At 40.1% G+C, this 16,392-nt stretch overlaps 2 protein-coding genes across 14 annotated transcripts in view; one reads left to right on the forward strand and one right to left on the reverse strand.

The window, feature by feature from the left end:
• Positions 1 to 5,578, reverse strand: part of RIBC2 (RIB43A domain with coiled-coils 2) — a 35,789-nt gene extending 30,211 nt beyond the window's left edge. The window contains exons 1-2 of one of the 4 annotated variants that reach the window (XM_020804001.3): positions 4,459 to 5,534; positions 3,185 to 3,266 (exon numbers count right to left, since the gene is read on the reverse strand). In XM_020804001.3, the coding sequence (XP_020659660.2) occupies positions 3,185 to 3,266; positions 4,459 to 4,584 (208 nt within the window). In that variant the 5' untranslated portion in view covers positions 4,585 to 5,534. Of the gene's footprint in view, positions 1 to 3,184; positions 3,267 to 4,458 lie in introns of those variants that run through there. The other 3 variants (XM_078394168.1, XM_020803998.3, XM_073000889.2) reach the window with 3 other exon arrangements.
• Positions 5,579 to 5,880: 302 nt separating this feature from the next.
• Positions 5,881 to 16,392, forward strand: part of SMC1B (structural maintenance of chromosomes 1B) — a 73,188-nt gene continuing 62,676 nt past the window's right edge. For 7 of the 10 annotated variants that reach the window (XR_013545616.1, XR_013545615.1, XM_078394160.1 and 4 more), the window contains exons 1-5: positions 5,884 to 6,000; positions 7,446 to 7,556; positions 10,617 to 10,805; positions 13,203 to 13,315; positions 14,887 to 15,090. Coding sequence is in view for 8 of the 10 variants with exons in the window: in XM_078394160.1 (XP_078250286.1) it covers positions 7,448 to 7,556; positions 10,617 to 10,805; positions 13,203 to 13,315; positions 14,887 to 15,090 (615 nt within the window). In the remaining 2 variants the exon portion in view is untranslated. Of the gene's footprint in view, positions 6,001 to 7,445; positions 7,557 to 10,616; positions 10,806 to 11,004; positions 12,326 to 13,202; positions 13,316 to 14,886; positions 15,091 to 16,392 lie in introns of those variants that run through there. The other 3 variants (XM_078394162.1, XM_078394164.1, XM_073000886.2) reach the window with 3 other exon arrangements.

The raw sequence follows: 16,392 nt of genomic DNA on the forward strand, positions 1-16,392 counted from the left end.
CGGTTGTTTGCAAAGATCGCAGGGAAGCCAGCTTCCCTAACCCACGCCCATCAGCTGGGCTTCGGGGCTCTCTCTCTCCACCCCTCACAACACAGCTGATTGGCGGGGCCTTTGGGGGCCTTTGGGATGATCGTGGGGAAGCTTCCCCACGATCATCGCAATGCGGTTTCCCCCCATTTAAAACATTGCAATGCGATCGCTTTTGCGATTGCAAAAACTCCATCGGTGTGCGGATTCATCGTTAAACGGGGTGCTCGTTAAGCGAGGCACCATTGTACTTTCAGGCAACTGCAAAGTGTTCTACTCTGGAAATGACAAACTGAAAAAATGGAGTACCTTTAATACTGAGGAAAAATGTAACACAGGAAATTAGCTATAATGCAAGATCTGACCGAATAATATCAATCAGATTCCATAATCTGATATTATTTCAGCATAACATTTCAGCATAATTATTATTCAATTCTATGCTCCAACCTCCGATGCTGAAGAATTGAAAGTTTCTATCCAAGCATTCCAGAGGAAATTGATCACTCCAAAACAAGCCATGCTTATATAAACATAGGTGACTACAACACAAAAGTAGATAAGAACTAAATTTTGATAGAAAATTTGCCCTAGGGGACAGAAATGAAGCAGCACAATGATTCAAGAGTTCTGCAAAGCCAATAATCTGTTTCTTGCAAAGACATGCTTCAAACAAGGAAACGGATTATATGTGGACATCAAAACACAGTCAATAAAAATAGACTACCGTGTTTCCCCGAAAATAAGACAGGGTCTTATAATTAATTTTTGCTCCAAAAAGCATTAGGGCTGATTTTCACAGGATGTTCTATTTTTTTATGTACAACCATCTACATTTATTCAAATACAGTCATGTCATCTTCTTTTGGTTGCTGCACAATGGTGGAGTACGGGCTTTTGCTTAACTGGGGCTTTGGGGTAGGGCTTATATTACGAGCATCCTGAAAAATCATACTAGGACTTATTTTCAGGATAGGTCTTATTTTTGGGGAAACAGAGTATATACTTGGAGAAGTTGTATTCCCTCTCTGAAAACAAGACTGGGGCAGACTGTAGTACTGATCATGAACTGTTAATTTCAAACATTAGATTAAAACTGAAGAAAAGCACTAAAAGAATCTTAGTACCAAAGTATTTAAACAAAATCTCTTGATTATTTTGAAGTCTACATAAAGAACAGCTTTGCATTATGAAACTCTAGTGATCATGAACCAGAACTGTTAATTGAAATGAGAGGTATTAGAGAAGAATGCAACAACACAGTTCTGGTTCGTGATCATGGTTACTGTAATAAAAAGGAAATAATCCATTGAATGACTGAAAAAAACACTTAAAACTGCTAAGGGCAGATAAGAACCAAAACTATAAGGAGATAGAAAAACCCTGAATGCAGTTTTTCAGCAACTGGCACATAGAGACAAAGAGAACTATTACAATAGCCAGTGCAAAGAAATAAAGAACAAGAGCGGAAAAACAAGATATCTCTTCCAGAGTATCCAAGAAATCTAAGATAAACTGAAGCCAATAAAGAAGTACACTATCTGACCAGAGAAAAATAAAGGGAAAGTGGAAACAGTATACTGAGGATCTATACAGAAAAGGTTTAAGGGTAACAGACTCCTTTGAAGAGAAATCCTCTGATGGAGAACTTAAAATTCTAAAAAATGACGTGAAACTGCTGTGAAGGCACGAGAAATAAATAAATCATCATAAGTAGATGGAATGCCAATAGAACTCTTTCAAGCTAGAGACAGAATCTATAAAAATCCTAATAAGAAAATGCCAACAAATTCAAAAAAGAAAACAATGTGTGGGGAAATTGTATGCTTTTACAATGTATATATCTGTGGCTATAGCAGACATTGTGCTAAGCGCGCAAATCACGTATACAGTGTGGTTGCTTCCAGTAAGGATGATTCATTAACCTGCTTCGGTATCTAGGATAATTACCTGTCTCTGGGTAAATTGTATCAACTTACTTGTGTATTTAGAGTGTTATCTGTCTATGTTTACCCTGCTCTGTATTCAGGAATGTTTACCCTGCTTGTGTATTTAGGATTTACGTGCCTCTGTTTACCGGCCCCTCTGTTTACCATACTTGTGTATTCAGGATATTATCTGCCTGTGTTTAGAATGGTCACTGGTTAACTAGTGCAAAGGTAGTAGAGAACAATAAAAGGGGGGCGCGGCGACAGATAGGAGGATTTCCCACTGAACAGCATGCTACACAGCATGCTGTTTTGTTCATCCGGATCCCGCCCTGAAACACACACTCGAGTGCTCGCCTCTTCCTTTCTCCTTGCTGGTCAAGAGGGGGGAAAGGCTTCATCTGCAGATCCCTACAACTAGACTTCATCTGCAGATCCCTACAACAAGGTTTCATCTGCAGATCCCAACAACTAGGTTTCATCTGCCAATCCCTACAACAAGGCTTCATCTGCAGATCCTGACACAATGGCCCATAGACTGGAAATGCTCAATATATATTATTCCAATACTCAAGAAAGAAGATGCCAGGGAGTGCAGTAACTAAAGGACCATTGCTCTAATTTTCCATGCAAGCAAAGGGTGCTCAAGATGTTGCAACAAAGCCTTCAACTTCATATGGAGTGAGAAAAGCCTGGTGTTCAAGATGGATTCTGAAAATGAAGAGACACTCAAGATCATATTGCAGACATCCGCTGGTCACTGGAGAGTGCCAAAGTATTTCAGAAGAAGATCAGTCTATGTTTTATAGACACTAGAATTTTAAGTTCTTTGACCATGTGGATCATGAGAAAGGAAGCAACTGTTAGAACAGAATATGGAAAAACAGAATAGTCTTTTTACAGGCAAAGCATGGGTGCATTTTATCTCATTATCTGTTCAATGTATACACAGAACATGTTATACAAAGAGCTGGGCTAGATCGAGACGGAGTGAAAAATGGGGGAAAGATATTTCAAAATATGCAGATGACACCATCTTACTGGCAGAAAGCAGCAATGACTCAAAATGACTTTTAGTGAAAGAAGAAAGTGCCAAAGCAAGACTATAGTTGAACAATAAGACCAAAATCATAACTACAGGAGAACTATACAATTTGATGAATAAGACTACAAATGATGGTAGCTGTCTGATAAATTGCTGTATTAAAACTTGTTGCTTTAAAAGATACCAATTGATTCATCACATGCCCTCTGAGTTGCTTCTTGGATCTTTCTGTCTTTGATTTGGGTATCCAAAGCTTCCTTGTCAATCTGTAGTAAAGAGAAACAAAACATAACTACAGTACTCATTCAGAAACAGAAGTCTTTTACTTTAATTGATTACTGAAGCTGCAGAAGATTGACTCCTGTGTAATATATATTCTTAGAAGCACAGTATTTAGAAACAATCCAGTGAATGTGTAATTTTTCTAAATCTTACCTGACCCTTTTCTACATTAGATATGGGATAGGAATTAGAAGGACATCAATTTAGTCTATGAGCTGAAGGCATAAGCTTGAAACTGTTATGTACACATGGATCTAGATTATCTAACATTTCTTTTACATATACAACTGGACACATGAGAAAGTTTCCAGTCAGTGAGAACTTGTGCAGTAAAATTGTTGGCATGTGAGTAGGGGTATCTGTGTTCAAAAACTTTCCAAAATGGCTTCAAGTTTCACATAATAATTATACGTTTATATGTTTCAGGGAAGCCCTCTCCAGCTCCAGGTGTCCATACTGAATTCTGCTCTACACAAACTTGTAAGGGTACTTCTATTATTAACATGTTTGTAGTGGGAAATACCAGTGTCATGGAAACTTACTGGAGTTGTGGAACTGGTAAAAGCACTCTTTAAATATCTCATTTGAAAGCTCTGTCAGGATCACTGTAAGTCAGTTCTGACTTAAAGGTACTTAAAAAAAAACTTGTAATTACTCCCACTATGAGTAATGGGGTACATTTGAGTGGACACATAAATTGCATATTTGCATTTGATGATGTTTTGATTTTAGGCATTTTAGACAAAAGAGATCCTGATCATTATAGGAGTTATCATCTTCAGAGGTCTGGGACCAATCTTATTTGGTGCCGATATGCAACATTTGGGAGGGAGTCTCCACGATCAGTTACAAAGGATACAAGATCAGTTACAGGGCATATAGTTCCAACGGGCAAGAACTGTTCTTTATCGGTTTAACCATATACAGTAATATTCAAATCGACATTTAGATTTAACGATCTTTGAAAAATGACCCCTCTGTTTGAGAAGATAATTATACGGCCATATTTAGAATTTCTGCTGTTAAAAACAGTATATAAATAATACGATATGAAAGGAAACAAATGCTTGAAGAAGTTCTGCTGACGGTGCAGCGTTTATACCCCGTCCTGACAGCAAAATACCGGGAACCCTCACCCACACATTTCTCGTAATGGTTTAGAAAGGGCCCTCTTACACCAATGGTCCTGAGTCTGGCGTCAAACACTCGGCTTTGCCTCTGTAGGTCCCGATAGCGCCTCCGCTGAAGCGCGGCGGCCTCGGCCAGGTCTTGCTGGTTGGGGTCCAGGTTACGCCTCCGCATGGCGAATGCAGCTAGTTTCCTGAGGCAGCTAAATAATTTCGGTTTAAGGCAGGAGGTCTGTGAGCGGGACGTTGGTGCGGGGCAGCCCGCGCGGGGAAAGGGAATGAGGGGCTTCCACTAAACGTTATCCAGTGACTAAAGCACGACAGCTCCAGCGGCTGTTCTATCAACAACACAGGGTTGCTAAGGAACGCAGGCCCCGCCCCCCGCAACGGCCGCCGTTCCCTATTAGTCCCGCCTCCTTCCTGGTCTTCCAGACCGGTTCCGAGCCCTCGTTGACAAAGTCTCGCGAGCTTTCTGATGCTCGCGGCCACTCGTGTTAGACGGCAAAAACTAGGAAAGGCACTTCTGTGCCCGCCTGATCTTTAAAGCACCTTAGAGGGGGGATCTCTAGGGCGTCGGCTCCGCCACCATTCGGTGCCCAGAGGTGGTTAACGGCCAGCGCCTGGGCTGAACACGGCCTCCCCGCTCACTTTCTACCGGCAGTTCTGCCTGGCTGCCCTTTCGCCTTTTGATAGGACTTCGATGCTGAGTTAGTCCGGGAGAGACAAACGGCTCCATAAGGGGAGTTGGGCCGACCTGAACGGCAGTCGTTTAAGGAGCGGACCTGTAACAGCTCACAAGCTACTTTCGCTTGATCTTTTGAGGGCTGGTCTTATATAGTAAATGCACGATAGTCATGAGAGAAAGCCCTGCCGAACTAAAAACACGCGCTACCAAATGGAGGAACTCCCAGTTCAGTTATTTATCCCCTAGGAACCAGTTCATTTTGCATGGTAGTCCCGAAGTGAATGCTTCAAATGCCATAGACAAGCAGCTTCCGTCTCTTCACTTAGCCTACCAAAGGGAACTCTGGTAGGTGCCCTAGCAGAGGCGAGGCGAGGCGGAAGCTCCCTGAGGTACGTAGCCCTCCGATGCACAGAGTTAAAACATTCCAGGTCGCCAGCCCTCGGAATTACACGCCACCCATCTTTTGAGGGGACTGAGGTGGAGGGAGGCGCCGTCCCTTCCACTTAACGGTAGAGGTAGAGGAAAGATGATTGGCAGATGTCTGCCTCCTCGCGAGAATCCAGAAAAATTAACTTTCGACGACGTGCCGTCGCCTCCCTATTTTAGGGAACCCTCCAAATCGAGGTGACGTAAGACGCTCTCTTCCGCCCATCAAGACAGAAGCCCCGCCCACAACCTCGAGTAAGCCTGCCAGCCTCGCGCCGCGTCCTCCCCCTTTCCTTCTCTCTCCCCCCCCGTTGGAACTCTCGCGACATTTCCTCTACCTCATGTTTGCTCCAGGACTCTGAGTGGGCGGGGTTGGTCGAGGGGGCGTGGCCTCTGGACCTCTCTTACCTTGGGGAAGGGGCGAATGATATTGGGCGACTCCGAGGCGAAAAGCTTCTGGCCGTCCGTGCTCGATTTCGGAGGGAAGGCGTTTCGTCTCTGTCCCCCCCCCCCTCCCCTCACATGGATGTTTTAAGTTATTTTGGGGATGGAATTTATTTCGTAGTTTGTTTTGATCCGGTTAAAATGAGTACCCTGCGGGCAGATTCGTGTGGATTAGCGCCAGTTGAATATCCATTTGATAAAGATCCGATCTTTAAAAAAATTTTTTTTCAGCACTGTAAAATAATTATTTGAGCTTTATTTGGCCCCTTATTAATAGGCAGTTTAATGACTGATAGGGTGTACAAATCTATGATATATTAATTAGTAATGCTTTATGGATTGTAGGAGGGATAGCTGCGCTAGTCCAAGAGTTATAAGTAAAGCAAAATAGAAATAAAAAGTTTTTTTTCTAAAAAAGACAAGCCAGATGGTATCCTAAAGACTAACTTACATATTTTTTAATGTGAGCTTTCACGGACAAGTCCACTTCATCAGGTTTAAGAGCATGTTTGGTGAAATAGACCTGTCTATGAAACTCACATTTAAAAATACAAAAGCTGGTCTTTAGGTGTCACCATGTTTTTTGCTTTTTTAACTTTTTATTTCTATTTGGGATTTACCTATAATGGTTTATAGACTGGTGCATTAATAAGACAGTAAATTAGCATATTAGTGGACTGTAACCGGACTCCCATGTTCAGAGGCAATAATCTTTTACAGTGGGGTCTTGACTTGAGAACTTGATCCGTATTGGAAGGCGGTTCTCAAGTCAAAAAGTCTGTAAGTCAAGTCTCCATTGACCTACAGTGCATTGAAAACCGATTAATCCCGTAACAGGCCATTTTTGTTCCATTTTGGTTTTTTTCTGGTCTGTAAGTCAATTCTCAGTGTGCAAGTCAAACCTAAATTTTGCGGCCAGAGAAGTCTGTAACTCAAAAAGTCTGTAAGTCAAGCCGTCTGTAAGTCAAGAGTCCACTGTAAATGCTAGTCAGTGGAGAAAAGGGAGAAGACAATTTGTTTTCAGCTCTACAAACTTCAGGGCACTGTATAGACATCTAGTTAGCTGTTGCTGGAAACAGGATCTGAAATATTGTTCGTCTCATCTAGCCGGGCTTTTATATGGCCTTTTAATGTAATGTTTCATTAGGATATAATATGATGATATTGTGAGAATATGTTATGACATGAGGATATGACAGTTTTCATGAGGAAAATTGAGCCTGATAGCTCAATTGCTGGTATCTTTTTAGATAGTAGGGTTTTTTTTAAGTAACTGATGGACAAACCATTCTGGATTAGGCCTAAATCCTATTTAATCTGCCTTTTTGTTACTATTCAAATTATAGCCATTATTAGTTACTATTTTGAAAGTTAAATTTTGTGTAATAATCAGAGGTGAATTATTTAGATTTTGTGTTTCAAAAGCCCGTTCCTTGGTCAAATTTCATGTTAATTATGACAGCATTCCTTTGCTCCTCCACAGATGGGATACTTAAAGCTGTTGGTGGTAGAGAATTTTAAGTCATGGCGGGGGCAACAAAACATTGGACCATTCAAGAAATTCACTTGTGTCATTGGCCCAAATGGTTCAGGTAATGTGAGAACAATTGGTCCATAGGTATGCCACTTTCTGGTCATCAGACTGATCAGCATCTCTCTCTCATCATTTATATATATATTGATTATTTGATACCTTCCCAACAACACTTCTCGCAACCTAGAAGTCTCATATATGGTTATACATTTCTGCTTTTGCTGATTTTTTGGAATGTGTTTTTCTGGTGTGCTGCTGTATGCTATTTGGGCAGCTAACATTGTTTCAAAAATGAAATATAATTTCAAAAATCCAGTGGGTTGAATGTAGGCCCACTTACCTGAAATGATTAATAGTACTTTATAAACTAATTAGAATTATCATTTTGAGGGCAAATTGTTATAGGGAAAGCAATCCCAGACTCTTCAGATAAGTGGCTGGAACTACATGTTTCAGATAACCCACAGTAAGTTTTTTTTACTGTGAATTATCTGAAAACAGATGTGAAATTGCCCATTTCTCATGTTTATTTTATTTATTTATTTTATACCCCCCCCCGCAATCTGGTCATTTTGACCACTCTAGGCGGCTTACAACATAAAACATAACAAATATATATAAAGAAAAAATTATAACAAGTTATTCTGCAAGATGGGAAAAATACAACAATAAATCAAATAGAAAAAGAAGGGAAGAGGGTCAGGAATTGACTGGGGGGAAGGCCTGCCTATACATCCATGTTTTTAATTGATTTTTAAAAGTACCCAGCGAGGGTGCAGTGTGAATCTCCGGAAGCAGATTGTTCCAGAGGCGAGGAGCCACCGCCAAGAAGGCCCGGTTCCTTTTTCCGGGCCTATTTTAATGCGAATCTTCATATTAAAAAAGGACATGGAGCTATGCTTGACCTGCAGGCTGGGCAGTACTCAGAGTCTTCCTGCTGCTGTTGACAGCACTGGAGTCAGGGCAGCTTCCCTGCTTACCATGTGGAGGAAAAAATGAGCCACTGGATTGCTAGCAAGTAGCGTTTCAAATTTCCCCTCCATTTCTTTATTGAATATATCCTGGTACTCTCCTTAGAAAGTGACTTGAGGTGGTTTAGAGTAATAGGGAATAAAAAGTACAGTGGTGCCTCGCATAGCAAGGTTAATCCGTTCCGGATTAACCTTCGCTATAGCGAAACATCACTAAACGGAATTTAAAAAGCCATAGAAACGCATTTAACTTCGTTCAATGCGTTCCTATGGGTTTAAGACTCACCGTTAAGCGATGTTCCTCCATAGCACCGCCATTTTCGCGCCCTCGGTAAGCGAGGGAAGGGCACGAAAATGCGGCGCGGACCTTCCGGTGGCCATTTTGGAACCGCCGATCAGCTGTTCTCCCCCCCTTCGTTATGCGATATTCGCTAAGCGAATCGCTTAGCGAATATCGCAAAGCGAAAAAACGCCATAGGGGCCATCGCTGAGCGAATGCTCCAGCGATGGCCCAGAGCCCCTCGTTAAGCGATTTCATCGCTCAGCCGGGTGCTCGTTAAGCGAGGCACCACTGTACAGTTAAAACAAAGTCAAGGTTTAAACAGTTAAATTAAAGGCACATACTGATTTCAGTAAGTGGAATTCCACAGAACTGATGTCACTAGGCTGAAAACTGTTAGCTCTATTACACAGCCTAGTTGGCAAGAACTGTCTGGGCATTGGAATTCCGTGGCAATCTGCCATTTCTCTCCCTGATCCCCTCTTTCAGTACAGACAGCACTCTGTACTAATTTTAAAATAATGATATCTTTAAGTCTTTTTGTTCTCCAGTAATGCCTTTGCAGATCAGAACCTGAAAGAATCATTTTGTATAGTTATGTAACTTTTCAAAATGCAAATCTTCTACTTGTGTTTTAGAATCATAGGACTGTTAGGGTGGGACAAATCTGAGGATAATTTATATCAAGTTTGCAGCTGCTAGGTTAAAATTATGAGAAAGAAAATACTGTATAAGATATAATTTTAGATTTTAAAGGCTTAGAAAAAATGGTAAGAAAAGTGAAGTAAGCTTAGTAAGAAAACATATAGACAAATGTAATAATTATATATACTGTTCTCTATCACATTCTGTATTTTTTTATTTACCCCAATACCCTGATCCTAATCCTCTTCCCTATGATCTTCCCTTACCTAATGGGAAATGAATAATAATAAAAAAGCTTGCTATTTTCAGTCTTGGTGTGTAAAACTTATCCATATATAGTAATAACTAGTACATTAATCTGTAGGTAAATTATAAATTTCTAGAGCTGCAGTGAGTGCTTCAGTACTCGGCAGAGAGGTGGATCCCTATATATTTCAGGCTGAAAAGAAAGACCTTTCCTCCATTTCTTTTAATGGGCCAGCATTATAACTATTTATGTGCCCTCCTTTTATAAAGAATGTTTCTAAATCTTTTTATTGTTCCTTCCTATGTTTAATACTAATTTATGTTGAGATCTATTTTGATTTAATATTACCATGCCCAGTGTGGGAAATATTTATATGTTTTCCAAGCAGAGGATTTTCCTTCTTCCTTTAAAAAAACTGGCATTTTGGATTTATGTTTCGTAAGTTAAATGTTAATGTAAGTTTAATATAATTAATATAGTGAATGTGAGATGTTCTTAATTAGATAACAATCCTATCATTGATCAAGGCAGAATGGATGCATTTGTATTTGTAAGCTTTTTGGGCAAGAAGCAGGGCTATTTTAGTGTGTTGGAAACTTTAGCAATTATTTCAAGACAGCTTGTTTCATTAAACTATTCATCACACTTTATCAGGATTCAGTTGACATAGTATGATACGGAAGCAAAAACCAGATTCCTCCTTGGGACCGTTGTGCAGGAAGAAGAGCGTACAAGGCTAGGGAGAGGTTAATCTTGTTTTCAGAATACACAGCTTATTTATTTATTAAATAAACAAACAAACTAGTTTAGTGTTAGATCTGAGCAAGCCCAGAAAGCTGTCAGTCAATAGCAATATGGTGGTTTGAGAAGGAGGTTCTTTAAGTGGCCCTTAAATCATGTTTGAATTTAAAATATTGATACATGTAGTTAATTAAAATGTGTTAGAATGTAAAAAAATTTTTTGTATAATTGAAGGGAAGTCAAATGTAATGGATGCTCTTAGTTTTGTAATGGGAGAGAAGATATATAATTTGAGAGTGAAACGCATTCAGGAACTGATACATGGGGCACATGTAGGAAAGCCAGTTTCATCAACTGCAAGTGTCAAAATGGTGTACTGTGAAGAAAATGGGCAAGAGAAGATATTTTCAAGAATCATTCGAGGTGAGTAGTCTCAGTTCAAGTTTATTGTATTGGCTAAAAGCCGTCACAATTGTTTAAAATACAAATATGATCAAGTAAAATCATGATAAAATCACAGACGTATAAATAATTACACAAATCAACATACACTGTTCTACATAATTAACGTCATCTATTTTCTAAACCGCGCACACAATAATTAGAAAAAGTTTACTCACCTCGAATGATATTTTCAAGAATCATTCAAGGTGAGTAAGCTTTTTCTAATTGTGTGCGCAGTTTAGAATATAGATGACGTTAATTATGTAGAACAGTGTATGTTGATTTGCGTAGTTAAATAAAATGTATTTACTAACTATGGCTTTTCTGGGCTGAGAATGAAGTAAGCAAGTATGAGTAAGAAGCAAAGGCTTCAGAGTGATACAAGACTGACACAATCTGATTACCCCAATCATTTTGTAAAGTAAGTGTGGGAAAATTTGGCAGTTCAGGAACCAATTTTCTATCCCAGAATCCTCTGGATTCACATGGGCTGTCAAAACTGAAAAAAAAATTGAAAGGACAAAACTCACAGGAGCTGTAAGTCCACTTTTGTTCTTAAATAGTTGATATTTTTGATACAGTTAAGCCCTGCACATCAGGGACGTGGTGGCGCTGTGGGCTAAACCGCAGAAGCCTGTGCTGCAGGGTCAGAAGACCAAGCAGTTGTAAGATCGAATCCACGCGACGGAGTGAGCGCCTGTCGCTTGTCCCAGCTCCCGCCAACCTAGCGGTTCGAAAGCATGCAAATGCGAGTAGATAAATAGGTACCATCTCGGTGGGAAGGTAAACAGCGTTCCGTGTCTAAATCACACTGGCCATGTGACCACGGAAAGATTGTCTTCGGACAAACACTGGCTCTATGGCTTGAAGAGCGGGATGAGCGCCGCCCCCTAGGGTCGGACACGACTGGACAAAAATTGTTAAGGGGAACCTTTACCTTTACCTTTTTAAGCCCTGCACTCTGTTGCAAGGATGAATTCCATCTCCTAGTAGTAATAGTAGTAGTACAGTAGTGTTATTTTGTGCAATTTTTGGCAGAGGAGTCTAGATAAGTGTGTAAAAGCTGCAAGGGGCTGCAATAAGCTCCAGGGTTTCAGTTTGCCCACTAGTGTTGAGAGAATTTATGTAATCTTTTCAATTTTATGAATGTAGTATAGAATATGACACTGTTTTCCTGTGGTTAGAGGGAGTATGTAAATAATCAAAGGTAAGTGACCCTGTTTCCCTGAAAATGAGACAGGGTCTTATATTAATTTTTGCTCCAAAAAACGCATTAGGGCTTATTTTCAGGGGATTATTCAAATACAGTCACTTCTTCTTCTGGTTGCTGCACAATGGTGGATGGTGGGGTTTCATTTAACTAGGGCTTATTTTCAGCTTAAGTCTTATTTTCAGAGGGAAAGGGTACATAATATGGTAATCAAATGAAGAACAATTGTGATGACGCTCCCCCAGGCTGTACTGCTATTCTCTGCCTGCAGAATGTCAGTGTTTGCAAGGTGAGGACTTCACTCAAGAATTTAAGAGGTTGTCAGTCATTCTCTTAAGTCTGTTGGTGAATGAGAGAGGCCTTTTTACTGCAGGTCCTGATTCTGAGGAGTTTGGCTTCTCTGGGGTGGCTTTAGACTTTTATTGTTTCATCCAGCCTTTTCAGGAAGAGAGAAGTCAACAATTTGCTAACTGGTTTACTTCCCACTGATTAGAAGTGCGTTTCTAGCTTCCCATTGTGTACGGGTTGGGCAAAATTAGTTTGTATTTGGTGTACAAAAGTAGCTAAGAGCCATGTTTCCCTCTATTGACCACAGGAGGACATAACAAGAAGGAATCTGCAGATAGCCTGCAGATAGCGGGTATTGCAGTGAAAATATATTTGGAATTTATTTGTCAGATATTGGGACTGTTGATATAACTTGATTAGTTGTATACAGTGGTGCCTCGCATTACGTTAATTTGTTTCAGCGAAATCGTTGTAGAACGAAAACGTAATGCGGAAATAAAAAGCCCATTGAAACGCATTGAAACACCTTTAATGCGTTCCAGTGGGCTGGAAACTCACCGTCCAGCAAAGATCCTCCATACGGCGGCCATTTTTTGTGCCTGTGCAGCGAGGAATCCGTCCCAGAAAACAGCGGGGAGCCATTTTATTTACCCAGTGGCTGTCCGAAAATCGTCGTTTTGCGAGGAATCAGTTCCCGAAGCAGGGAACCAATCATCACAAAGCAAAAAACCCTATTCAGACCATCATTTTGCGATCGCAATTGCAATCGCGAAAAGATCATCATAATGCGGTTTTGTCATAATGCGGGGCAGTTGTAATGCGGGGCACGACTGTATTTCTTAAAATGTATGCTAATTCTGTGGTTTCTTCTGAACCAGGCAGTGGATCTGAGTTTCTTGTCAATGGCACTGTTGTCAACCGATCCGTATATATAAAAGAACTTGGTGATATTGGTATACTTGCTAAAGCAAGGAATTGCTTGGTTTTTCAGGTAAATGTTTATTATTCATATATTAGAAATTAAGACTACCCCCATGCCAGAGGTCTCTGTAGTATTCTTAGGAATGACATAGGACAGACTGAATTAGAGAAGACCCATTGAATCAGTGGGAATTTGGTGAATCAGCTCCTCTGCAAATTCCACTGATTCAAAGACCTCCTCTAGTTGGTACTGTACTGACTTCTGAATTTCAGGCCTAGTATCTTGGAAGAACTGGTGCTAGATGAACGTAGTGGCCATACGTGACACATTTATCCAGCCATTACACTGAGCAATGCATTTAAATCGCATTGTATTCTTGTTTAACATATACCTTCTCAGGATCTCTCTCTCTCTCTCTGGGTCATGTGTGCACAGAAGGGTCACTTGAAATGAAATCACATCCAGCAGAGCAACCATTTTTACTGTTTCCAACGTGTTCCTACTGCTGTATCTCATCATGCCATCTAAGTGACTCTGTTTACTGAAGCTTTAGCCTTACCTTTTGTGAGGGTCCAGCTTCACAGAAGGTCACCTGGAGCTCATTCATAAAGAAACGTGGCCCTGAAGTAGAAAACAACATGCCCGAACTCTAGCATGTAGAGTGAACAAGTGTGGCTCTTAGACTAATCTTGCAACTGAAAAACAGTTGGTTTGGTAAGAGGACGAGGAACCCTTTTCTGACCCTGTAAATAATACCTGAAGTGAACTACCCCTCTCTAAATAAATGTCTGTATTTTATTTAAATATGATTAAATATTTCACATTTTGTTTAAACTGGGCAAAATGTCCCAAATGAATACAAAAGATGACTGTGTCTCTGCTTAATTTTATGCTGTCATTTTGTTGGGCCCACCCCTTAACTCTTCTCTTTGATTCTGTTGCAGAATGGAAATAATGTGGCCATGATACAGTACAGGGTGGATGATAAATGTTCCCAAAAAAAGTCTTCTCCAGAAGTCTTTTTACTCAGGATTCTCAAAAAGAAGGGGGTGGGAACCGGATGGGTCAAAGAACAGAACACTTTAATAAAGTATCTTGTTTATAAAGTTGGTACTGATGTTGTTTCTAAATATTTATATTTTGGTTTAATAGGTTCCATTGGATAATAATTAAATAAAGTTAATTTTTTAAAAAAAATTCAGTCAACTCAGATGTTACATGATACAGTGGCTTGTATTAACTATGTGTTCTAAATGTGATTTTGAACAAAGTGTACATACTGGTGAACTGCAGCTGAGAGCTGGTTCTCTGTTTTAGCTTTAGCTTCCCATTTTTAATGGTCTCATTTCCGTAGTGCAAGAGCCTCTGGAGAAGGTGTAACAGCCATGATTGTGGTTCCTCAGTTCAGACATTTATTCCAAACCATAGTTTATTAACTTGTCTCATGCCATGTCTGGTTTAGGCGATATTGAATCCATTTGTCTATCAGTGAATACCTCAGTTTCCTTAATCATTGTCTGATGTGATGTCTGGGCTGAATATTTCCTTTGATTATTGATAACCTATTTTGTTTCTGATGACAAGGTTTTGCCTCAGTTTCAGTAGGTTGTAATTTTGTAGTTTTTACTACTTTATTTTAGGGTGAGGTGGAAACCATTGCTATGAAGAAACCTAAGGAAAGAACTCAGCTTTTTGAACAGATTAGTAATTCAGGGGAACTAGCTGCTGAATATGTAGAAAAAAAGAAGAATATGCAAAAAGCAGAGGAAGATGCTCAATTCAGTTACAACAAGAAGAAAAATGTTGCAGTTGAGCGCAAACGTGCTAAGTTAGAGAAGGAGGAGGTAATTGAGAGAGCAACACTGAACAATTAAAGAGGTTTTGTGCACTTTTTAACAATAATGTTTTGGGTTTATAGGTCAGTCTGAGGCATTACATGTTTTTAAAAAAGTTTCTTTGTTTTCAGTGGAAAGTCTTAATTTAGATCCCAGTATTTGAAATAATTTATTATTCAGATATAGCTAATATGAGCTATTCCCAAAAGAGGTTTAAAGCAAAAAGGCATAGTTGAAATGTTCTTAAAATGTTCAAGAATTCAGACTACAGATCCAACTTCTCTACTTGGGCACATTGATACACAACTTTTGTATCTTACCTACTTTACCAATAAAATGCAAAAAGCTGCTTGCTACTTATATGCCGCTTCATAGCACTAAAGACACTCCCTGTGTGGTTTAGAATGTAATTATGCAGGTTACACATTCCCCCTCCCGCAAACTGGGTACAGTACTCCATTTGCCAACCTTGGAAAGATGGAAGGCTGAGTGAACATCGAGCCAGTTACCTGGGATTGAACCCGGGTCATGAACAAAGTTTTGGCTGCAGTTTAACTAATGTGCTATGAAGCTCTAACAAGAGGTTACATTTGTGTTCAAAATTATTCAACCCCCACTGAAATTGAATGTTTTGGCCATTTTGACATTGATTTTGATCATTCAGTCATCTTGCTTACATTTACATGAAAGAGGCACTTGTAGGTCAGAGAAATATAACCTTAAGTTTATAATGAAATAACCACAAATGTCTTTTCTGTGCTCACATCATTATTAGTTTTTATTCAACCCCCAAGTGACATTCAATCTTAGTACTTAGTACAACATCCTTTTACAGTTATAACAGCTTTTAAACGTGAAGCATAGCTTGACACAAGTGTCTTGCAGTGATCTACGGGTATCTTCGCCCATTCTTCATGGGCAAAAGCCTCCAGTTCAGTCAAATTCTTAGGCTTGCGCACTGCAACTGCTTTCTTTAAGTCCCACCAGAGGTTCTCAATCGGATTTAAGTCTGGTGACTGCGATGGCCACTCCAAAATGTTCCAGCCTTTCCTCTGCAACCATGCTCTAGTGGACTTGGAGGTATGCTTGGGATCATTGTCCTGTTGAAAGGTCCAACATCTCCCAAGCCTCAGGTGTGTGACGGACTGCATCACATTTTCATCCAATATCTCCTGGTACTGAAGAGAATTCATGGTACCTTGTACACGCTGAAGCTTCCCTGTACCTGCAGAAGCAAAACAGCCCCAAAGCATTATTGACCCTCCGCCATGCTTCACAGTAGGCAAGGTGTTCTTTTCGTCATATACCTTG

Source organism: Pogona vitticeps, chromosome 5, assembly GCF_051106095.1.
Source record: "Pogona vitticeps strain Pit_001003342236 chromosome 5, PviZW2.1, whole genome shotgun sequence".
NCBI lineage: Eukaryota > Metazoa > Chordata > Lepidosauria > Squamata > Agamidae > Pogona > Pogona vitticeps.